This window comes from Impatiens glandulifera, chromosome 2, assembly GCF_907164915.1.
Source record: "Impatiens glandulifera chromosome 2, dImpGla2.1, whole genome shotgun sequence".
NCBI lineage: Eukaryota > Viridiplantae > Streptophyta > Magnoliopsida > Ericales > Balsaminaceae > Impatiens > Impatiens glandulifera.
Genome location: NC_061863.1, coordinates 16,149,177 through 16,175,566, shown reverse-complemented (window position 1 = coordinate 16,175,566; position 26,390 = coordinate 16,149,177). Strand labels below are relative to the sequence as shown.

At 32.7% G+C, this 26,390-nt stretch overlaps 1 protein-coding gene across 1 annotated transcript; it reads left to right on the top strand.

Annotated features, from left to right (window-relative positions):
• Positions 1-3,865: 3,865 nt before the first annotated feature.
• On the top strand, positions 3,866-5,884 carry LOC124923702 (putative cyclin-A3-1). Its single transcript, XM_047463667.1, has 7 exons — positions 3,866-4,201; positions 4,381-4,613; positions 4,704-4,856; positions 4,958-4,991; positions 5,094-5,243; positions 5,445-5,579; positions 5,670-5,884. Exons 1-7 carry the CDS (start codon positions 3,881-3,883, stop codon positions 5,748-5,750), a joined length of 1,107 nt encoding a protein of 368 aa, XP_047319623.1. The 5' UTR covers positions 3,866-3,880; the 3' UTR covers positions 5,751-5,884.
• Positions 5,885-26,390: the final 20,506 nt, after the last annotated feature.

Sequence of the window (26,390 nt, the reverse complement as noted above, 5' to 3'; positions counted from 1 at the left end):
TGTAAAAATTAATCAAATAATTATAATTTTGATTCAAAATACTCCTACTATATATTATAATTTAAAAATGTATATTTTCAATATAAAAGTAATGATCAAAATATCACATTTTTAAAATTTTATTTAATAAATATTCAATTCAATTAATAAATATTATTTGGTCAAATAACTTAAAAAAAAAAAAAAACACATACTTTAATTTAAACATGTGTTTATAAAAAAATGTTCATGGTATTATTTTTTATCTAAATAATCAATTCTCTTAATTCTAAGATGAATTGGACTTCATATATATATATATATATATATGTTTAAATACACCTTTTAAATAATTTAAGAGTAAACTTATAAATTGAGTTTATAACAATATATATACGAGTTCCATATTACATATACCTAAACATGTAATATGCATTTTCTTTTATATCATAAGGATGTGTTTGGCAAACCTGAAATTAACATTGGATTGAATTTAGAATTAGAGATTCAATTTCAATTCATAAGTTTGGTAGACCTTTAATATTAAGAATTAAAATTAAAATTCTAATATAATTCAATATAGTGTAATTTTATATCTCTCAACTTTTTTTTTAAGTCGAAATTGTAATTCCAAAATTTATTTATTTTTTATGTTTTTTTTCAAACAAAATAAATTTTTATTTTATCATTTAAAACACGATTAAAATTTACAATCGATGATATTTAAAAAACAATGTTAAAATATTCACATCTTTTGAACTAATATATATATATATATATTAATTTAAGAAATTAACATATTGAACTATATAAATTGTCGAACTGATATATTTTAATTTTTTAATTTATAAAGTTAATACGTTAAACTGATATTTTTTTTAATAAAAATTGAAACTTAATTTTTTTAACACTTTAGCTATTATAATTGGTTATGTCAAATCAATATTTTAATAAAATAATAATATATATTAAAATTATTTTATTATATATATTTTTTTAAATTTATGAATCGTGATTGAATAACAATTCTATAGTTTTTCAAACATATAAATTGAATTGTAATTTAATGTCAATTATCATGAAATTGAAATTATAATTCCAAATGTCAATTCTAAATCTAATTCCACTTATCTAAACATACCTTAAGAAAATTTCGATAATTGTGTGAATAATGTATTGGCAAAAATAAAAAAATAACATTGACGAGGCAATGTTGAACATTTAAAGAAAAGGCAAATAGACGATGAAAAAAGCATACTTAAGGTACCGACGAAAAATGTAGAAAAATTTACAGACAATGTTACGAGATCTTGTTTACCTCATATAGGATTCTTGTTCACCTCATATGGAACGGGGAACGCAAAACAATATTTAAAAACAATTTACTATTTTACCCCTCCCTGTGAGAGAGAACTGGGTCAGAGATCCCAGAACCCGACAATCCTTCTAAACTAGTATACTTTAAAAATAATATTAAAATTTAAACAAAATTTAAATAAATAAAAACTTTATTAAAATAGTTAATTTGGGACAACAAAGACCTTGTAATGATTCTTAAAACAAATGTATGTACTAAACACAAATAAGATATTAGAGCATGATTTAATTCTAAAACCCTAAATGCTAAATTAGGATAAGACATGTTTATAACTTCTTGATGCAGGCTCTTAGTTATTGTTTGCATTTTAATTGCTTATTTTTGTTAAGCTCCCTCTAATAGCTATAATATGTGGTTTTAGGGTAAATTTTATTCTTATGGAATAATTCAATAACTATCATAAAAGACAATTGAGACATTGAAAAAGACAAACAAATAGTTAAAAATATAACAAATTGGTATTTTCTACTTATTGTTTGAATTTCATTTTTTTTAAAATAATTTTATTTGGGATAAGTTTTGAAAAGTTAGGTTATTAGGTGAAACATAAAATTTAAAATATAAATATAGAAAATAATTTAAATAAATTTTGTAAATAATTTTTTAAAATAACTTGTAATTTTTGTGATGGAGCCGACTCGTGATCGTGTTGTGATACTATCCATTCGTATCGTAACTCGATCTATACTTGTATCATTTGATATTTATTAATTTTATTAGACTTCTATCTTAATTTAATATTTTTTATAACTTGATATAATGTTATAATATTAAGAAATTATTTTTTTAAGGTACATTCAATTATATCTTTACATATATATCAGTATTTTAATATAAAAGTAAGTTTGAAAATTTAAGTTATACTTTTAATTTATTAAAACATCATATAATGTTTTTATAGGAAGAAAAAAAAACACACTTAAAGAAATTTGATAAATCTCCAATTCTCTAACTTCAACTATTCACAGTTGAAAATTTTCATTACTCTTCAAACATTTGGTTTTAATCTAGAAATAAATTACCACTGAAAATACTTTACATCTTTTCACCTCAATTCACTGTTTTGTCATATTTCTCATTCCTTATTTATTTATTATTTTAAGTGAATAATTTCAAAACAAAGTTGTCATTCTCAATATAAAAGTTGTTTTCATTTATATTTAAAAAAAAAAATCACGGACAATTAGTATTTTCCATTTTTTGAACACAAGTTTAAATCAATATGCTAATTTTCAAATTAGGTTGTGATTTTTCCTTTGCCTTATTTGTGTATATTTAAAATTAAATTGTATTTGCATTTTATAGTTTAGATGAGTTATAATAAAGTTTAACTTTTTAAATAAAAATATTAAATATTTGATAATAATTTTACCGTATTTCACTTAATTTTATTTGATATTTTAACATAATATTCAAATAAAATTTATAAATTAATTTATTTTTTTATGGGTAAAATATTTACAATACTATAATAGTTATTTTGAATAATTAATTATCTTACATAAGATTTTTAAATCAAAATTACTAGTCTTTTAAATTATACAAAACTATTTTCAATGTGAAATATTACTTAATAAGGATTTATGGGTTATTATATTTGTTTTCTTCTAAAAAGTTACACAATAAGTTTATATTAAATTATCACTATATTTAAAAATAATTTAATACTACAATTTAATTATCAAATAAACAAAATATATTTTAATTTTTTTCAGTATTAATAAAATTATTTATAGAATCTGATGGAAGTAAAATAAAATCGGGAAACTAAAATCACAAGTAAATTCCCAATTCTCTAATTTACATTTTCATATATTTGAAAATTTTCATTATTTTTTAAAAACATTTCGTTTTCATTTCAAATTAGTAGCCATGACTTCTTTTCTTACATCTGCATATTTATATAATAATTTTAAGTGTTTCACTTAAATTTTTTTAACACAATATTCAAATCAAATTTCTAAATTAAATTTATTTTTTGATGGATAAAATATTTACAATACTATAGTAGTTATTTTAAATAATTATTTTTCTTACAAAAGATTTGTAAATAAAAATTACTAGTCTTTTAAATTATACAAAAAAAAATATTTTCAAAGTGTAATAAGGATTTATGGGTCATTATACTTTTTTTCTTCTAAAAAAGTACACAATAAGTATATATTAAATTATTACTATATTTAAAAATAATTTAATACTATAATTTAATTATTAAAAAAAAAAATATATTTTTAAAATTTTCAGTATTAGTAAAATTATTTATAGAATCTAATGTAAGTAAAATAAAAGCGGGAAACTAAAAAGTAAAAACACAAGTAAATCCCCAATTCTCTAATTTGGTTTTTTCACAGTGAAAATTTTCATTAATTTTCAAAAATATTTCGTTTTCATTTCTATTCGCGTTTCAGAAAAATTTCAAATTTGCATGGCGGCTTTTCTTACATCTGCCTTATTATTCATTCTCCTAATTCACAGATCAAGCCATCTCCTTTCTCCTATTGTCTATCTCCTTCTAAGAATCATATGGAGGGAGAGATGAAGGGTATGACTGAAAAAGAAATCTCAGTGAGAGTCACTCGCCTGGCGAAGAAGAGGACAGCTGATGCAATGGTTGGAGATGATTCTCATCTGCAATCACCCGCTAATAAGAGAACCCCTCTCATTGAGATTTCCCATTTTAGTATTCCTTCCACTAAGGATCTGGGTATGGAGCTTCCGAAGCTAAAATGCAGAACCAAGGGGAAGAATATGAAGAATGTACGTGAAATTGAAGTGAAGTTTGATGATTCTCAGATTTGCGATGGTTATGTAGCTGATATCTATGATTATCTTCATAACATGGAGGTTAGTTTGACTGAATTACTTCTCATTTCCTATTTATTCTGTAAAGACTGTAATGGGTTAGTGCTTGCTGATTTGATAATCCTGTAATTAATCTTGACTATAGTTTGGAATGTAAGTGTTATGTCTGTGTTCTAAATTTCTTTATTTATATTGAATTTGGGTTTGATTTGTTTATTTAGAAAGAGGCAAAGAGAAGGCCACTGCAAGACTATATTGAGAAGATACAAAAAGATGTGACTGCAAACATGAGAGGGGTTTTGGTGGATTGGTTGGTTGAGGTTGCAGGAGAATACAAGCTTCAATCTGACACACTTTATCTTTCAGTTAGTTACATTGACAGATTCTTGTCTATTAATCCTATCAATAAACAGAGGCTACAGTTACTTGGTGTTTCTTCTATGCTCATTGCATCGTAAGACACATTCTTGTTCTGTGTCTATTTGAAACATTAAAGATGTACTGATTTCAATATTTGATGCTAAGACTGTCCCTTCTTAAGCAGAAAGTTTGAAGAGATTAATCCTCCTACAATTGATGACTTCTGCTACATCACAGACAACACTTACAGGAAAGAAGATTTGGTGAAGATGGAAGCTGATATACTCAAGTCACTTAAATTTGAAGTGAGTAGTCCAACAATTCTGACATTCTTGAGGTACCAAGTTGAATTTTCTCCCATTTACCTTACATCATTTACTGGATAGAATGTTTCATGGGCTAATTCTTTCTGGTTCTTTTACTTGTTGCTATTGACAGAAGATTGGCCAGGATTTCTGAAGAGGATTGCAAAGTAAGTAGTCTCACTTAGCCTACTTTGATGTGGATTATATATATTTTGTTCATTTGATCTAAATAATCAAGGACGCTAATATCACACCTTTGTATTTTGCAGTATCAAAATTTGGAGTTTGAGTTATTGGGATGTTATTTGGCAGAGTTGAGTTTATTGGACTATTACTGTTTGAAGTTTTTACCATCAATGATTGCTTCTTCTGTTGTATTCCTTTCGAGGTTTATATTCCACCCTGATAAACATCCATGGGTAAGTAGCTCTCTAAAATCAACCATCATTTTCCAAGCTTATGCTGATTTAAAATTTTAGGTAACTATCTGATTGCATGAAAAGTTATATTTTGTTGGTTTGGGCAGGGGTGTTTGTTTGGCTTGTAGCATTTAATTATTGTTGACTGAATTTTGCTAAATTTGTTATCATGAACTAACTCGAAATCTTACTATTATACAGAATGCAAAACTTGAAAAGTATTCAGGATACAAAGCTGCTGATTTAAAAGAATGTGTTGTCCTTATACAAGACTTGCAGTTGGCTAAAAGAGGAGGTTCTTTTGTAGCAATTAGAGAGAAATACAATAAGCATAAGGTAATGGTCATATACTTGCCATTGTCTTTGAACCGTTTATTAACTGGAAAGCAAACATCTGATTGTATTATTTCTGTTTTTTGTTGACAGTTCAAACAAGTTGGGTTGATAAAATGCCCTCTTGAAATACCCAGTTTATTCTTTGAAGAAATGAGAGTTACTGACAACTGATTTTAAAGTGGCTGAAGGCTTAATATGAAGTCTTCCTTATATTAGATCTATTTAGCTATCTGGTATCAACCTGAGCTGACTGACCCATAAACCAAGTTTTGTAGTTTAGGATTTCTAGAAGACATTATTTACTCAAATTAAGAATCACAGTTAAAAAGCTTTGAGCTTAATTAATATATAATTAAAATCTTAATTTTATGCTAACTTTTTAGATTGTTTAAAATTTCTATGGAGTAAAGTTAGCACAATTCAGTTACATACTTCAAATGTTAACTTTTTTCTTCCAAAAAGTTGCACTGCAATTTCCTCATCTAAGACCTTATGAAATTGAAGAAGGGAAAAAACTATAAAAGACACAAATTGTGTTGTATTATTGGCAAATATTTGAAGTGACAAAAGTTAAAAACTGAAAGACAAACTAAGACACTCAAGACACTTTAGACTTGAACAACTCAAGTTTATTTTTATAATCAGGCTTCAAATATGCAATACTCAATAATCTTACAAGATTATCTCTAATACAATTAATACAGATTCTAAGCATTTTCTAATAAATTGTAAACTTAGGAAAAAAGAAAATAGTAAATAAGTTCTTTGATAAAAGATTTCTAGTAATCAAAATTTAAAATAATGCTTTCTCATACACTATTTTAAACACAAGGGCAATGTGGATTTTAACATCAGGTTTCTGATATTCTAGTATTTGGGGTTTGGTGAGGCACATTGTGAATGGAAATCTATGTAATAAAAGAATCAGAACTTGACCAATTTACGATGTTTCAGCAATTGTAGATTTAAAAAACGATAATTTAACCTTTACATCCCTATTTCAACCTTAATGAACTCAACTTGGGTCTCTAGTGTCTTTAGCAAAATCTCAATTATTTGTAAGGTTCTATCATACATTATAATTAATTATTTTTGATTAATTATTTTAAAAAAAATTAATATCGTAATGATCCTAAGAAGATGAGATCCCCACGAGTTCGGGTGTTACAACTCTCTTAGGGACTCGATTAGGGATTTAAAATTGTTTAATTTGAAAAACGAAATTTTAACTATTTAAAAAATATGTTTTTTCGCTTTCAACTCCGATAATAGATACATTGGAAGAGAATACTACCCAAAAGATGCCTAAGCTTTATCCTAATACTTGTCCAAACATATAATCAAAGGGTAAGTAACCTTAATTACTTAAAAGTATATGAAATACTCTTATACTTTTATACAAACCGAGAGATGATGCGATAGATTTGACCTAGAATGGAAAGAATCGATCATCCTCTTTGGCAATGAGTTGTCCTCCGAAACATATGTATTGTGGTGATGAGGAAAAATTCATAATTGAGTTGATATTTCCTATTTTGTGGCAGTGTTAACTCACTTCCACTATTGGTGAGTAATATTCTATTATGATTAACCATATTAACAAAATCCTCACTACGTTATCCAGACTCGTTGCTTGACGTGCCCAAGCAATAAAACTTCACCACAAAACATTTATGTGACTACCATATTGTCAATGATTTTCTTTTAAACAAAACATTATTTAAAAGACTTTTAAATGATCACGACCAACTTTTGAAATTAATTAAAAATAATTAATTCCGGGGTTCAATTTTAAATTATTCAGGGATTTGCGGTAATCAAATCACAATTTAATTTTTAGAAATCTGTTAGTTTAAATTAATTAAAAATTATTGATTTAAAAAAAGATTATTTATTTGAAATAAAGTTGCTAATTAATTTTAAAAATCAATAAAAGTTGGCATACGTGTACAAACTTATTGGCCATAGTTTTTTTTAGTTCGCAGTTTGGTGATACTCAGGAAATGATTTCGCGCTTCATCCTCCGTACCCGTTTAAAAAACGGTCTCTATTTATAAATTTAGTTTTTGAAAATTGGTTGTATAACGTTTGAGTTTTAACCAACAATTATTCTTCAGGTCCTAGTCATGCTTCTAGATTTTAGCATTATTTAAAATATTGAAATAACAATATTTAAATGCTGATATCTGTTGATGATGATAACTAGAGAGGATTACACTTAAAAAATATCAATAATTTTTAAGGATGTTAGGGTTTAGAAAGAAACACCAAACAAGCCTGTAAAATATTGATCCTGCTTCTTCATAAAACTGATATATAAAATACCGATCTCGCTTCTTCATAAAACCGATATTGAAATACCGATTATTGAGATGACCGATCTTCTTTAATGCTGAAGTATAAAACTGGTTGATAAGACTTGAGAAAATACCGATCAGCTTTCCTTCCGGTTTTCTTTATTCTGCACAAAATTAATTTAGTTAAGTTCTTATTTAATAGTTAATTAATACTAACAATTAATTATCTATTTTTACTTAACAATTTCTTCCTTTTTAATTATTTAATCTAAATATTCAAAACCTTGTAATTTTGTAATCGTTGGCTGATTATGCTAAGTTAATTATTCATTTTAATCTAACATAATTCGAATATAATAAAACAACATCCAAAGGCATCTTGACGAAGGGCACAATCGATCTCCAAAAATGGAGAAAACTAGAAGTCCAAATGAAGAAGTCCACATGACTCCTCAATGATGGTCGTGACCATACTATTGGCTCATTTCTTCTCGGCCCCCGTCAGTACTAAGCCATCATCCAAGATCTTAGAAGTAATTTTTCATGTGCGTAAAGGAGATAAATATCCATCTAGTCTAATCTTAGTAGAAAATCTAATAGGACTAAACAAATTATATCAGACCTCGTCAATGACTAAAAATATCTCACCACTCATCTTATACATCTCGATACTCGATAAGCTCGATCACATTCCACCAATGCCCCTAAGGGGTCACATGAGCACACTCGCTAAATACTGAAGGGTAAAGAGAGATATACATGAACCTCTCATAAAAGACGATGATCTCATCATAGAATTGCTCCCATGGTATCCTATCTAGAAAATGACCTACCAAATGGATGAAAAGCCAACGATCACACTGATGGGCATATAATGGGTCACATCTTACTACATACACGATTTAATCAAGCAAATTGGTCGTGATACCATGCCACCATACATGGAAAATCTGTATGTTGTCTATCTTGAGAAATGACACAATACCTCAAGAATGAGAATAAGGATTGAAGTGACTAATACCGGGGACGCTTATTATAAAACTAAATTGGAAATTACCGAAGACGTTTATCCAAAAGCCAATTTGGATAAACTGCCGGTTGCGCCTCTTGATAAAATACCGATCTCATAAAAACTCGACACACTCCATAAAATATCAAAGTTATATAAAACCGGAATCACTTCTTTATAAAACCGAAGTTATAAAATACCGGACGCGTCTTTTACATAATACCGATCTTGTAAAATACTGGACGCATCTTTTACATAAAACCGATCTTGTAAAATACCGGATGCGCTCCATAAAATACCGAAGTCATATAAAACCGGAAGCGCTTCTTTATAAAACTGAAGTTGTAAAATACTGGACGCGTCTTTTACATAAAACCGATCTTGTAAAATATCGGACGCGTCTTTTACATAAAACTGATCTTGTAAAATACCGGACGCGCTCCAATATAAAACCGAACATATAAAATAACGATTTGGAGATAAAACCGGAAGCGTGTCTTTGCAGAAACAAAATTTGATCAAATGCCGGATTTGATCAAATACCGAACAACTTTTTCTTTCCGGTTTTCTTTAATCTGCACAAAATTAATTTAACACAATTTAGTTCTTATTTATACACTTATAATTAATACTTTTATTTAATAATTTCTCCCTTTTTGATTATTTAAACTAAATATTCAAAACCTAGTGATTTTATAATCGTTGGCTAATTATCCTAAGTTAATTAGTTATTTTGATCTAACAATTTCTCACTCTTTAATTGTTTAGAATAAATAATCAAAGCCAGTGATGTATATCTAACAATTTCTCCCTTTTTGATTGTTTTATCATAAAATTATCAAAACCAATAATTGATAAACGAATTTTAACATGCTTCATTTGGTTTTCCTTGTTTGATAATCAAAGCAAGAAATAAAATTAGTTAAAAGCAATTGTTCAACAAAATCCGTTTAAATGAGCTTATAGTAAAGAAGGCAGTAAGTAGATAAGTTTAGTGTCCCTCCTTTGCGTATCTTATCTGTCTTTCGTCAATGTCCTCCATGACCCGGTTCACAATATTCCCACTGGTTCGACCACCCGAATTCCTTCAATGACCCCTTCCTTTTGAAGCTTGAGAGCCGCCACATTGGGGAGCGGGATGTTCAGGAGACACAAGATACTTGAAAGGATTTTGAATTGACCTTCCTCGTGGTGAATTAGGGGAAGAGACAAGAGCAGAACCATCATTTCGACGTAGCCTCTGTCTGGAGCGAGAGTTGCATGGGACAAGGTTTTCTTGTTGACTTACCATCTGTTCTATGGTCATATTGTCCTCTTCATCAACTTCAACAATTTGTTTAGCAGCCTCATCGACTGCATTTTCTTCATCCTGAAATCGTTGTGCGACCGCCTCTACTTCTCTTAGTTTTTCCGCATCGACAACACTATAGGACCTAGTCATCTCCATTACTTGGGACGTAAGGATATCGATTGAGGACTTGGTTTCACCATGGAGATCAATAGTCTCGTTGAAGAAGGGTTCAAACTTGTTTAGTTGTTGTCGCATTCTATACATTTCTTGATTGTTTCTGTTAATGTTGTTATCTGATGCTACAGACGAGCTCTCTATCTTGTCCAACCTTGAGCTTAAGGATCAGAAAGTTTCTTGCCACGGAGCCATAGCCTCCATGACAATCTGTCGGATATCTACCAATCTTGGTGTCTCCTCCTCGGAAATAGATTGAGTGGAAATGTGGGAGCCAAGAGGATCATATCGGAGAGGTCTAGTAGGATGGTGTTGAGTCAAATTATTTTGACTGACGGTATTTTGATGATGAACTTGTGTAAAACTTAAATAAGAATGAAACTAAGCCGTATAATTGTTTTTGTGCAGGTGCATCAAAACGTGCTAAGTTAGACTTAGCTTGAATCAGGTTCATTAGACGTGTTGGTTATAAGACGTACGACTAGTTAGACGTGCAGTCTAACTTATAAGTGGTTAGACGTGCAGTCTAATAGATACGTGGTTAGACGTGCAGTCTAACATATACGTGGCTAGACGTGCAGTCTAACAGACACGTGGCTAGACGTGCAGTCTAACAGACACGTAGTTAGACGTGCAGTCTAACAGACACGTAGTTAGACGTACAGTCTAACAGATACGTGGTTAGACATGCAGTCTAACAGACACGTATTTAGACGTGCAGCCTAACAGATACGTGGTTAGACGTATAGTCTAACAGACACGTAGTTAGACATCCAGTCTAAAAGGTACGTGGTTAGACGTGTAGTCTAACAGACACGTAGTTAGACGTGCAGTCTAACAGATACGTGGTTAGACGTACAATCTAACAGACACGTAGTTAGACGTGCAGTCTAACAGATACGTGGTTAGACGTGCAGTCTAACAAACACGTAGTTAGACGTACAGTCTAACAGATACGTGATTAGACATGCAGTCTAACCGATGCAAGTTAGACGCATGGAGTCTAACTCCTTCAAACTAGTCTAAAGGGACACGTAGTTAGACGTGCCGTCTAACTCCATTAGACTTGGTGGTCTAATGGATCCTACTATTAGACGGGAGCGTCTAACTTCATTAGACTTGTCAGTCTAATGGAGCACGTCTAATGCCTCGCTTCAGTAGTTGCTTGAAGTCAGCATCCGTCTACCCACGATCAACTAGCTGTACGCTACTCTTGCTCCACTAATCCGTGCAGATCAGTACGACAACCAGTTGCATCCAATGAATGAATGCCACATAAGTAAATATTTTTTCCACTAATTGTTCCTTGCATGACAATCCTAGAAGAATATTCGGCGCACTACCAGATTGGTACGACCACGATCTTTGGGCACAATGTCTGCTGTACCTGTGTACTATGGAGGCTTTCCAATGGGTGCTTGCCACGTTTCAATACAGAAGATTCGACCATTGGTACCTATTCTCTATTTAAAGATATTCAAGGACAACGGATGAACTGCCGGACTTACAATCCATCTTACGAATTGCTCACTTGTTTGCTTACTGAGTTTGTACATCAAGAGAGAGATATAATCAAAATCCTGTTTAGCTGAGTAATATTCTTAAACCTTCTGTAAGTTGAACAGAGTCTGTTCTGTTCAACAATTAGCTAGCACTGAAACTGTATTTGATTCAAAGAAAAGTATAGTGAATCTTTCTGGTGGTTGGAAGAAGGGGTGACGTAGGAGAGTTTTGTTCCGAACATCCATAAACATCTCTCTACGTCTTTTACATCCTGTCATTCATTCTTTCATTCGTTCTTAGCTTCAAACCCAAGCAAACGTTTCCGCACTTGAATCGCTTCAAGAGTTTGCAAAAGTTTGTGAAAAATAGAAAGCGATATAAATCCCTAACACAATTTCTATCAAACCGTTTTCCAGAAGTTGTCATCAATAGTTAGACCCCAGTCTCTATTGGTGCCACCGATCCTTTCAGATGGGAACTAACCTAAATGGATATCTTCAGTTCTGTTTGAGCATTTTGATGACCAACCGGTTCTTCAAGAGTCTCTTCTCTGATTTTACGAGTACACTCCGAAGCTTCTTTTGATTTAATGGACTTACTCAAAATAGAATGAATAGGGGTCGGCTACTTGGATTTCTCAACCTCAGCCTCTTTTTCAATAATTGCCTATTCTGGAGGAGGAGGTGCACTACCAATCGGTTGGGAGTTTTTAACTTGATGAGAGGAGGAGGGACCCTTGTCAACTACGAAAGATGGATACGAACGAGCTTTATCTTTCCCATCCACTTTCTCATTTCCTTTAGACTCTGAGGAGAAAATACATGATGATACTTTGTTAGCAGACGTTATCTCCAAATCCGTAGATATACGATCCCAAGCCTGCCTTGGAATAGAATGTTGCTCTTTAGCACAATGTCCCCTTACCAATAGATGTGGAACAATTCATGACGTCGTTCATTTGTAGAAGTCTTCCCTTGTTCTTTTAGATATTTCTTTGACTTTTCTATGTCTCCATCGAACATTTGCTCAATTCTATATATAAATGGAGGCATTCCTTGAGGAGTAATCAAATCTTCAACGAAATCCATAGGCTCGTCCATGTCATAATAATTCAGATCGGTTCGAGGAGAGGGAATTCCAAATTCTTCTGAGTTGGAAGTTTCACTACCGTCCACATATCTAAGAGTAGTAGAAACGAACTCTTCAAAAAGATTGCTTAAATGATTAATGACATCTATGTCTGTTCTTGCAGTATCAGCACACGAATCATAATTCTTTCTGCAATTTTTATAGTAAGGGAATATAGCGCGACCTCTTGTAAATGCTTTCACAATTTCACTTCTTTTGAGGGCTTTGGTAACAGATTTAGTTTTGGTTAAGGAGAATATCACCTTTTCCAAATTCAGCAGTTCAACCCACTTCTCATCCTCTTCTATGTCTGGAAGCACATCACTAATGCTGGTGCCTAATCTTATGCTTGCCCAAGTGTTGAAAAGATTGATTTTCATTTTAGCCACAACTTCAGCCTCTTCGAGTATTAAGTTGATGGATGTTTGAGCCTGTGGAGTAACGTCAAGAGGCGAGTTAGGAGTTGGATTAGCAGTGCCTTTTTTGGCCCCTATAACTTCAGCGTGTTAAGTAGGGGTGAGCATTATTTGGGTTTACCCAAACCCAAACCTAACCCAAACCCAAACCCAAAATATTAATTTGGGTTGGTTAATATGGGTTGGGTTGAGTATGGGTTGAGTTTAATTTGGGTTGGGTTAGGGTTACCCAAATTATATAAATTTATTTTAATTTTCTATTATTAATCCAATATAAACTAATCATCTTCCAACTTTAAGTCGAACACGTTTTTAACATGTTTAACACGTTTTTCACACGTTTAACACGTTTTTAATATTTTTAACACGTTTTCACACTTAAAACACGTTTTTTACACGTTTAACACATTTTCATGTTTTTTGCACGTTTAACATGTTTAACACGTTTTCACACTAATAACACGTTTTTTACGTTTTTGTCACGTTTAACACATTTTTGACATTTTTAATACGTTTAACGCGTTTTTGACAAGTTTAACACGTTTTTTTTACGTTTTTAACGTAAAAAACACGTTAACACGTTTTTGATAAGTTTAACACGGTCTTCACATTTTGGCACGTTTAATACATTTTTGACATTTTAACACGTTTAACACGTTTTTGATATGTTTAACACGTTTTTAACATGTTTAACACGTTTTTCACACGTTTAATATATTTTCACATTTTTGAAATTTGTAACACGTTTTTAACATATTTGACACATTTTCACACGTTAACATGTTTTTCACATTTTTGGCACGTTTAACACGTTTTTGACATGTTGAACACGTTTAATACATTTTTTTGGCTAATTTAACACATTTTTAGCACATTTAACACATTTTGGTACGTTTAACACATTTTTCACGTTTTCATGTTTTTGATACATTTTTACATTTTTTGCACATTTAACACGTTTTTAACATGTTAACACGTTTAATACGTTTTTGCACATTTAACATATTTTTGACATGTTTAACATGTTTTTTGCACGTTAACATGTTTTGATAAGTTTTCGCACATTTTGTCACGTTTAATAATTTTTTTTTGCATTATAACATGTTTTTCACGTTTTTGGCACGTTCAACACGTTTTTCACGTTTTGGCACGTCAAACGTGTGAAAAACGTATTAAACATGTCAAAAATGTGAGAAAATATTAAACATGTTAAACGTGTCAAAATGTACCAAAAACGTGGAAAATGTAGAAAACTTGTCATAATGTGTTAAACGTGTCAAAAACGTGATAAACGTGTTAAAAATGTGTTAGGAATGTGAAAAATGTGAAAAACATGTTAAACGTGTCAAAAACGTGTTAAACATGTCAAGAACGTGTTAAACGTGTGAAAAACGTATTAAATGTGTCAAAAACGTGAAAACGTGTAAAACACATGTTAAACGTGTCAAAAATGTGGAAAACATGTCAAAAAGTGTTAAACATGCCAAAAACGTGAAAATGTGCCAAAATGTGTTAAATGTGTCATAATCGTGAAAAACATGTCAAAAACGTGCTAAACGTGTTAAAAACGTGTTAAACATGCCAAAAACATGAAAAACGTGTTCAACGTGTCAAAATGTGTTAAACGTGCCAAAACCTTGTTAAACATGTCAAAAACGTGTTAAACGTGTGAAAAACGTATTAAACATGTCAAAAACGTGAAAAATGTGAAAAACGTGTTAAACATGTAAAAAACGTGTTAAACAAATAAAAATGTGTTAAATGAGTCAAATAAATGTTAAATGAAAAAATAAAAATAAAATAATTTGGGTTACCCAATCCATACCCAACCCATATTAATAAATAATATGGGTTGAATTATGGGTTGAGTAAATTTAATTTGGGTTGAATATGGGTTGGGTAATACGGGTTGGGTTTACCCGTTTGCTCACCCCTAGTGTTAAGGACTCAGGACAGGTTCTCTAAACTCAATTCCCCTTATTGTTCTCATTTGAGCAAATGAAGAAAATACTATTGGAGTTGTTTTTATTGAAACATCATTCAAGTAATCTTCCTCTTCTACAATTGAAGCAACCGAAGAGTACAGAATCCCTTGCGGAAAGGACGAAATATGATTAAATTCTTTATTAATGGCTACATCAGCCACCTCAACAACAACCATTGAGGAGACCACAACCGAAGTTGGAACCTCCTTCTGAATAATTGGAACAATATCGAGTTGACCGGTTTGGGCATCATCTAATTGACCGATCGGTTTGGGAAGCATCATCTAGCCGGTCGGTTTAGGAATCGTCCAACCGATTGGTTTGAAGAGCATCTGACCGATTGGTAACAATAGGGTCGACCACCTTGGTTATAATATCAATAACTACCGATTGAACCTCTAAAACTGTAGGCTCAATCGGAGTGACAGAAGGTGCTGAACCTTGCTCCTGAACTGAAATATTTACCGGCACATAAGAGGCATTAAAAAGAGGAGGAATAAAGATGTTTACCTCAAGCCAAGTTCTCTTTCAGGATGAAGTGATTTCACCAAATTCTCTAGGTCCGGTTTTGGCAATACTATTGGTACTAGTAGTAGACTCAACCCCTGTTTTGAGTATTTTTGCAGACGCAACACAAGTGGAGGTGTTTATGCGCTTTGAGCCGCTCATCGACTTTTCGCCTACCGATTTCGCACCGGCTATTTTACCACCACTGAACTGCTGTCCGAAAGCCTCAGAGTAACTCTTTGGCTTTCTTACTCCTGGTGATATATGGAGCAATAGTGATAGAGGACATGACCTTGTTAGGGTTTAAAGTAGTACTTGGACTGGTGGACACATACAAGTGCTTCAATATCCACCCTATCTGGACTGAAAAGCCTAGACTCCTTTTGGTGTGGGGAGACACCATTTCGCATAGGATTTCGAACAATACGGATCCCCAGTTGACGTCTTCACCCCTGACTATAGAAGTCATTATTTCGAATTTAGACTGGGTGATTGAATCGAAGGCTCCTCCTCTCCCCTAGAGTGTTTTAACAACGATATCGCAAAGAATGCGATACTCACACTTCAGTTCCTTTTTCTTTCCACTGCAGCTGACCGAGACATCGCTATTAGAAAGATGGAATTGCATCGCGGACAATACATTAGATGGAATCTCCTTAGATAAGTCCATGCCCTTTGTCGGGAGCTTTAGAATCTTAGCAAACATATCTTCGGTAAGAGTGAACTCCGTATCATTCACCTTGCCATAAATGGAATCATCAACGAGCTTCGCCGATTTGAAGAATGCCAGTACTGCTTCATCGTAACTTATAAAGGGGCCTTCCAAGAACTTTCTGAGGCCGGAAGCCTCGATAGATCTGAATATCATCGCCATCTCCGGTATTCCTGATTCATAGATGGACTCAAAATCCACCTACATAACATTGTTAGAGAAAACATTGTCTTTAGCCATAGCGGTAATCTTAGAAGAATAGAAGAAGATTAAGAATAATTTCTAAAGAGAAGGCATAGAAAAAAGGAAGTTTAGGGTTTACAAGAGAACGCGAAACTAAAATTTTGGCATGCACTATATATTTAAAGAAATTAACAAAATGTGTTTCAAACTGCTCTAAGAGAAAGTGAACCGTCATTTTAATAGCGCGTGTTTTCCAAGCATTTTAATTGAAAGTCAAAAAGGAAAAATGTATTTCCAAGACGAGCTCATTATGATTTAATATATTAATCATGAATATTCTATAACAGTCATTTTAATAAATCATAAATTAAAATAAAATTTATAATAAATTTATTAAAACATAAATTTCTTGATAGCACATAGCTTCATTAAAAGGAAATTTAAATAACCGGTTCACAAATGACGGAAATTTAACAGCAAAATCATTTCCCCCACCCCTAATTGACAACATTAGAAAAATTAAAAACAAATTCTAATGACTTGGGGATCCTAGGAGCATTCTTTTCTTGATCTTTGTTTTTTCTACCCTAGTGATGTAGTCATAGATTTTTTTATCGGTCAAGACATAAGAGGGTTTGAGGCCAATTCCAGGTCCAATTCGAACATCGATATCGAAGAAAAATGTGCTAAGTGGAGCAACATATCTAGTCAGCATTCTTGGGGAGGATATTATTTTCTTCAAGTTGTTGAAAATGACCTTTGACCAGTTTATGGGTATACCCCTGGTAATGGCCACCATCATTTCAAAGATCTTTTTGGAATAGACGTTTGTGGATTCTTTAGCCAGAAGAGATTTGGAAATGATGTCGTTGAGAAGTGATAATTCAATTTTTAGAGAGGATTTAACCCAATGAGTTTCAATACGAACGGAGGTGTCTGAGAAGATTAATGACATCTCGTAGATAATGACACTTGGAGAAGGGGGAAAATCTGAGAACCCTTATGTTGGAAGTTCGAATCATTGGGCAAGGTCTTCTTTAGAGAAGGAGAATTCTTCTCCTATTACTTTTGACATGATAATTGTATCATCAATTACCCTTGCATTTTTAAAGAATTCGAAAACTATGTCTTCGTAAATTATAGATGATCCCTCAAGAAATTTCTTCAAGCCTGAATTCTCGAGAGATTCGAACATTGAGATCATCTGTTCATCAATGATGGAAGAGACAGGTTCGAAGTCGATGATCAAGGTGTTACGAGCGAAGGCCTCCATTTCTTGATTTTGAGGGAGAAAGATGACTTTTGTTTGTGAAAAGGTGTTCTAGATCGATAGAAGATAGAATTACTTAAAGGGATTTTTGGACGCTTCAGATGTGTATGTTACTCTCAATAAAGATATCATTAAATATGGAATAATTATTTAAAGTTCATCATAAAGTCCATTGGGAAAAGAAAAGTAACTGTTACTTATGTTAGTCATTCTTTAGAACATTGAGAGACAAGTGTCTTCAAGTTATTTGAGATATGATTGTTTAGTTTCTGAGAGGGAATATACATAGACAAATAATTACAAAATAAGATAACTGTCCCATTTTGATCTAAAGATGAGACTACTGAAACTTTCATGTAAATAGCCAAAATAGTTGTCTACATGTCCTGTATTTAAGGGATCCGTTATTTAAATTTGAGGAAAAACTGCTTCCGCTTAAAACGGAAACTTAAACCGATCGATATTTGTTCAAATTGTAAATAACCAACTAACTTAAGTTTCAAGTTGCTTAAGCTGTTCGATTTGATCTATAGTTGTTTTGGTCGAATGATCTGGTCAGTTTCAAAAGGAGAAAACTGTCCGATTTTATCTGTTTGATTTATTTATTAAGTCATTTTCCCTCTAAATTTATGCAAACAAATATTTTATGAAATCATGCAATGAAAATATTTTGAGAAGCGAAGACTTCTCCCTAAATTTATGTCGTGGTTTGTTTTATGCAACAAAAATATTTTGAGAAGCAAGAGTTTCTCCCTGTATACATGTTTGGTGTTTTATGAACACAAATAATGTAATGAAAACATTTTTGAGAAAGGAAAGCTTCTCCCTAATTGCATTCCGTGGTTTTAGAAAATTTAGTTAAGGTCTAGAAGACCCAAAATATTTCTAAAGTAAGAAAACTTAGTCTCTTGGAGTGACTTGGTGAAGATATCAGCCACTTGTTGATCGGTTGAGACAAATTTCAGCCGGATATGCTTTTGTGCCACATGATCTCGGATGAAGTGGTGTCTGATATATATGTGCTTGGTCCTCGAGTGCAACACCAGATTGTATGATATGACAATGGCGCTGGTGTTGTCACAGAAGATTGGAGATTTATCAGCCTGGATACTGAAATCTTTCAATTATTGTTGGAACCATAGTAGTTGAACACAACAACTGCCAGTGACAAGATACTATGTTTCATCCGTTGATGTTGCTATGGAGGTCTATTTCTTGCTGTACCAGGATACAAGACGATCACCAAAAAATTGACATGTTTCAATGGTGCTATTCCTGTCCACCTTACAACCTACATAGTATGAATCAGAGTAGATAATCAAATTGAAATTAGAATCTTTCAGATACCACAGTCCCACATTTTGAGTGCCCTTAAGATATTTCAAAATTCTTTTAGAAGCTACATAATGAGATTGTTTAGGATTAGCCTTAAATCTCCCACAAACACCAACAACGAATAAAATATTTGGCTTGCTTGCTGTTAGATAGAGTAGAGAGCCGATGATCCCACGATAGCCAGTGATGTCAACGCTTTGACCATGTTCATCTTTATTAAGCTTGATCGATGAGCTCATGGGTGTTGATGTAGTAGAGCAACTCTCCATGCCGAACTTCTTCAACAACTCCTTTGTGTACTTTCCTGGTTGATGAAAGTGCCTCCTTCAAGTTGACGAACTTGAAGACCTAAGAAGAAGCTTAACTACCCTATCTTACTCATCTCGAATTTATATATCATCATCTTAAAAAACTTCTCACACAGCTTGGGGTTAGTTGACCCTAAAATAATGTCAACAACATATATTTGAACAAGTAAAATATGAGAGTCTTTTTCAAACTTGAACAATGTCTTATCAATAGATCCTATAGTGAAGTCATGATCAAATAGGAACTTAATAAGAGTATCATACCATGCTCTAAGGGCCTGCTTAAGACCATATAATTCTTTATCTAATCTAAAAACATGACTCATCAAGGCAGGATTTTTAAAACTGGGAGGCTGCTCAATGTATACCTCCTCATTAATTATTCCGTTAAGAAAGGAACCCTTAACATCCATTTGAAAGATCTTGAAGTTTTTAAAAGTAGCAAATGCTTTAAAAATTTGAATAGCCTCAAGTTTGACAACATGAGCAAATGACTCCTCGAAGTCAATACCTTCCTCCTGTCTATAGCCTTGGGCCACTAGTCTAGCCATGTTCCTCCTGACCAAACTATATTCATTAAGTTTGTTACGAAAGACCCATCTGGCTCCAAAGATAGATTGATTAGCTGGTCTTGGAACCAAATGCCATATTTTGTTTCTTTCGAACTGGTTTAGCTCCTCTTGCATTGCAAGGATCCAATCTGGATCAAGCAATACTTCATTAACCTTCTTAGGCTCAATTTGTGAGATGAAAGCAGAGTTTTTATACTCATCTAATGATTGATGTATGATTTTAAGAGGTGTAGAGGGGTCACCTATAATTAGCTCAAGAGGATGGTTTCTATTCCATTTGAAGTTTGGTCCCGAAACATTTTCTGACTGACCGATTATTTGATCAAGATTTGATAAACCGGTTGGTTGATCAAGATCTGACCGACTAGTTTGCTCAGAGTTATCCATATTATCAATAGCCTATTGAGTTGCGGTCTGGTCTTGTTGAATTTCAACATTCTTAGGCGTCTGGTTAGAAGGAATATTTCGGATGACCTAGACTTCATCTTCCCTATCAGATTGGAGATTGACATCCTCTATTCTGTACGACAAATTAATGGATATAGAAGTGTTTGTTGGGTCAAATTATTTTGACTAAGGGTAAAAGTATTCTGACTAGTGTAATTTTGATGATGAGTTGGTATAAAACTTAAACTAAGTTGTCTAATCGTTTTTGGTGCAGGTGTATCGAAAACATGCTATATTAGACCAAGTCTGAATGAGGTTCATTAGACTAATTGACTATTAGACTCATTGAGTTAAACGTGCAGTCTAATGGATACGTAGTTAGACGTGTAGTCTAACGGATACGTAGTTAAACGTGTAGTCTAACAGACGTAGTTAGACGTGCAGTCTAACGGATACGTAGTTAGACGTACAGTCTAACAAACGTAGTTAGACGTGCAGTCTAACATATAATTAGTTAGACGTGCAGTCTTACAAATACGTAGTTAGACGTGCAGTCTAACGGATACGTAGTTAGACGTGCAGTCTAACAGACGTAGTTAGATGTGCAATCTAACAGACGTAGTTAGACGTGCAATCTAACAGACGTACTTAGACGTGCAGTCTAATGGAGACGTAGTTAGACGTGCAATCTAATAGACGTAGTTAGACGTGCAATCTAACAAATACGTAGTTAGACGTGCAGTCTAATAAATACGTAGTTAGACGTGCAGTCTAACAGATACGTAGTTAGACGTGCAGTCTAACAGATACGTAGTTATGCAATCTAACAGAGATGAAAGTTAGACGTGTAGTCTAACTCCTTCAGATTAGTCTGAAGGGAACCGTAATTAGACGTGTCGTCTAAACCCATTAGACCGGGTGGTCTAATGGATCCTACTATTAGACGGGGGCGTCTAACTTCATTAGACTTGTCAGTTTAATTGAAAAAATGTCTAATGTCATGCTTAAGTAGTTGCTTGAAGCTAGCATCCGTCTACCCACGATCAACTAGCTGTATGCTACTCTTGCTCCACTTTTCAGTGCAGATTAGTACGACAACTAGTTGAAACCAATTAACTAATACCACGTAAGAAAATATTCTTCCCGTTACATGTTTCTTGCAGGAATATCCTAGAAGAATATGGCGCACTACAAGATTGGTACGACCACAATCCTTGTGCTCAGTCTATTGTATCTGTTTACTATGGAGACGTTCCAATAGAAGTTTGCCACGTATCATTATAAAAGATTCGACCGTTGGTGCCTTCTCTCTATAGAAAGATTCTCAAGGACAACGGATGATCTCTCGATCGATCAGGATATACGAACGAACTACTGAACTTACAATCTTACGAATTGCTTTCTTGCTTTACTGTGTGTATATCAAGAGAGAGATAAAATCAAAGTATTGTCTAGCTGAGTGATATTCTCCAATATACTGTAAGTTGAACAGAGTCTGTTCTGTTCAATAGTGAGCTAGCCTTACAACTGTATTTGATTCTAAGAAACATATAGTGAATCCTTTCGGTGGTTGGAAGAAGGGGTGACGTAGGAGAGTTTTGCTCCGAACATCCATAAACAACTCTTTGTGTCATTTACATTCTATCATCATCTCCTTCTTTGGTTCTTAGCTTCAAACCCAAGCAAACGTTTCCGCACTTGAATCGTTCAAGAGTTTGCAAGGGTTTGTGTAGAATAGAAAGCGATATAAATCCCTAACAGGATTTCTATCAACTCGTTTATCCGAAGCCGTCATCAATAGCCAGACCCCCGTCTCTATCGATTACGTCGATCCTACTAGTGTTACTTTCAATAGATTCATCAAACACAACATGTGACGATTCTTCAACAGTTAGAGTTTGCTTATTATACACTCTATAAGCTTTACTAACTGAGAATATCCCAACATAATACCAACATCAGATTTGGCGTCAAAAGCGGTCAAATAATTTTTGCCATTATTATAAATGTAACACTTACAACCAAAAATCCTAAAGTATTTAACATTAGGAGATTTTCCATGGTAAATTTTATAAGACATTTTTTTAAATCTTTTATTAATCATTTACCGGTTTTGAGTATGACATGTTGTGTTAATAGCCTCTGCCCAAAGTTTTTGAGCAACTCCAGAGTCGGCTATCATTTATCTAGTCGCCTCCTTAAGTGTTCTATTTCTCCTTTTAGCCAAACCATTTTACTATGGAGTTCTGACCCTAGATAACTCGTGTCTAATACCAGACTCCTCAAGGTAAGAAGATATTGTCATGTTAGTGAACTCAGTTAGAGGTGTTCAATATTTGGTCTGAACCGAATATCCGACCGAATTCGAATTTCATTTTCGGTTTTCGAATCGAGTTTCAAACCAATTCAAATTCAAATACGGTTTTCGAATTGGTTTTCGAGTTTGGGTTTCAACTCGAAACCAAACCGAAAACCGAATTCATTTTTTATTATTTATTTTTCCAAACTTATCTTAATAAAAAGTTCAAAATAATCAAATTATAATAAAAGAAAAAAGAAAACAAAAGCATTAGTGGTCTAGTGGTAGAATAATACCCTGCCATGGTATAGAACCGAGTTCGATTCATGGCTGGTTCAATTTATTTTGAGTTATGCTAGTTCCAAAAATTAAAAAAAACGAATTCGGTTCGGTTTAATTAAAATTTATTCGAATTCGGTTCGGTTGTCGAATTGGTTAAAAAAAATAAAAATTCGAATAAACCGAACCGAGGAACTCGAATAACCCGAAAACCGAACCGATGAACACCCCTAAATTCAGTATCCCTATCACTTCTAATTTTATCAACGCTCATCGATTTTTCATTTTGCACTCTTTTAAGCATTTTAATCAAATTAGGAGTACCTTGATCTTTAGAAACTAAGAAAATAAACCAAGTAAATCTAGAGTAGTCATCAATAATCACTAAGGCATATTTTATGCCTCCTAAACTGGACCAAAAAGATCCATATGCAGAAGTTGTAAGCATCTTTTAAACTGAATGTTACCTTTATTTTTAAAAGTTGACTTGATCTGTTTGCCCATCTGGCAAGCAGAACAAACTTTATCTTTAGAAAACTTCAATTTAGGAATCCCTTCAACTAGCTCTTTAGAATAAATAGTGTTAATAGTATTAAAGTTTAAGTGATCAAGTCTCTTATGCCAAAGTCAACTTTGATCGTTTTTAGCTATCATGCAAATAGGATTAGGTGACTTGTTTTTCCAATTGACTTTATAAACATTACCTGTCACATGCCATGTCGATAAAGTACTTTCCTGTTGATCCTTGACTATGCATGTTTGCTTATGAAATTCAACAATATATCTTATATCACACATTTGACTTAAACTAAGCCATTTCGTTCATACACATTCGTACAGATCCACTTAAAAACATCATTTGAATTATGAAATAATCAAAAACTGAGTCTGTCATGACGACAACAAGAATCAGGAAGAAGAATATACCTCTTATACCAAGAGGTTAGCGGACCACACGAAGCTCATAATTCAATTACAATCTCTACTTCCTAACACGATCTGATGAAACTTGCATTTATCGATCATAGTTTGGTCTTCTGGATACATATAATAGAAGTCTTCAAGTCACACTACTTATCCCTAACGGTCCACGTCAAGATTATTATATTGTGAGAAATACTCGAGTGTTAGAATTATTCTAATTATATTCTAATTTAAATTATGAGAATTTAAATGTGAATGTGGAAACGTACATTAATTCATAGTATTCTATTTTTTAGTCTTTCTTTATATGAAATTGTTATTTAATATTCTCTTTCTTAGACTTAGTTTAAATGAGATGGTTTTTTGCAATTTTATGAGTACGTCAATAATATTTCTATCTGTTGATGGGCGCAAAGAAGAAAATTGACCTTATTTTAAATGAGGATCATTATCGTTACAAAATAACCAACATGTTTATTATTTTTGTTTGAATAATTTTAATTTAGCCCTTCATAAAATTAGAAATATCACTATGTATTCTCACTTTATATTCATAACAAATACACACATAAACCATAAATTTAATTTCACATTAAATCACATCATTTTGGTTTTTATTAAAGATGACATTTGCACAATTATTTATTATACTAGTGACCCCATAAATTTCAATAATTTCCCACTGGGTCACATATGTACAAATAATAAATGTGTCAACAATAACGCGTCTACAGTTTTGTGTCATCTCAATATAGAACTAAAGAGTTCGTCGTTGTATTTAAACACAACTAGACCCAACAATGATCACATAAGTCAATATAATTAATTAACAAGTCATATAATTTATGTGAGGAATAAAAATTTGATGTATGGTGATCTTTTCATGTAAATTTTCAATTGTTTCTACTTGACACTTTAGTGAGATCATACTTTAAACATAATTGTACAAAGTGTCATGAACTGAATACTACTTAATTTCTGATCAGAATAAAAAATTTCATAAATATTTATAAAATAACTAAACTGAAAGACAACCAAACTACAAACTCCCACTGAAATTAGAGATCGTCGACACTCATACAATCAATATTTTCATGAAAGTCATTAGGCTATAAACCTATTGTGAAGGAGTTCATAACCATAAAGTTTGTACATAAATATTTTATAAAAATCTATTCAATTTATAATGAACTGTCTATACATGAAAGGTCGTTTTTCTCCCTCTACACACTCTTTTGCTGGGAAATTTGATTAAATAACCTCAAAGATGAGGTTATTTGATCTGGTGGTGATTTATTAATTAAATTGCGCTCGTGGTCTTTTTATTTTTTTGGGACGAAATTGCCCTTGTAGCGAAACGCTACGTCCCTTAACGTTTCGCGAAGTGACAATGTGTGAAATGTCCAGATTACCCTTACTATTTAATATAACCTCTCTCAATTTTTTCATTTCTTTTATTCTCCTCTCTCTTCTCGCTCTTCTCCTCCTTCTCTATAAACTCCGGCGGCGATATCGTCGGCGATCTCGGTGGCGACGCGTCGAAATCCACTATGAGCTCCACAATGAGCACGAGCACTGTTCCAATTGGTACGTTTATTTTAAGCATGTTTATTGATGTTTGGTTTCTTCGAATCACTGTTGTTTAGGGTTGCTTCCCGTTTCGCTAAGTGCCTAGTGATTCGCGAAGGCCTTCCCATTTCGCTAAGTGCCTAACGATTCGCGAAGGCCTTCCCGTTTCGCTAAGAGCCTAGCGATTTGCGAAGTATTAATTATTAGTTTCTAAATCAAATCATGTTTTTTATTGCAGCTGAAGTTTTCGTTTTCTATAATGGAGAGTGGAAACTTGATGCTGATGGAATACTGTATTTTGATGCATCTTCAATCAAAACATTTGATTTACCCCAAAGTACTCGTTATGCTGAATTACTTGATATACTCTACGATAGACTTAATGTGCAGAAATCTACATACGATTTAGTGCTCCAAGTCAAGTATGATATTCCGAATATCAGAAATCCAAAACCTGTTTTTATTGATAATGATGGGGATTTGAACACATATTTATCACGTTAATTTTGGGTCGAACTGTGTCACCATTGTGTGTATCTGTAGTAGAGAAGTCAGCATTTACTAAATAAAAGACACCACTACTTACATACTCAACTCAAGAAAGTATACTACCACCACAACTTACTCAAAAAATTGTACCACCCGTTCTACCCTCGGAATTCT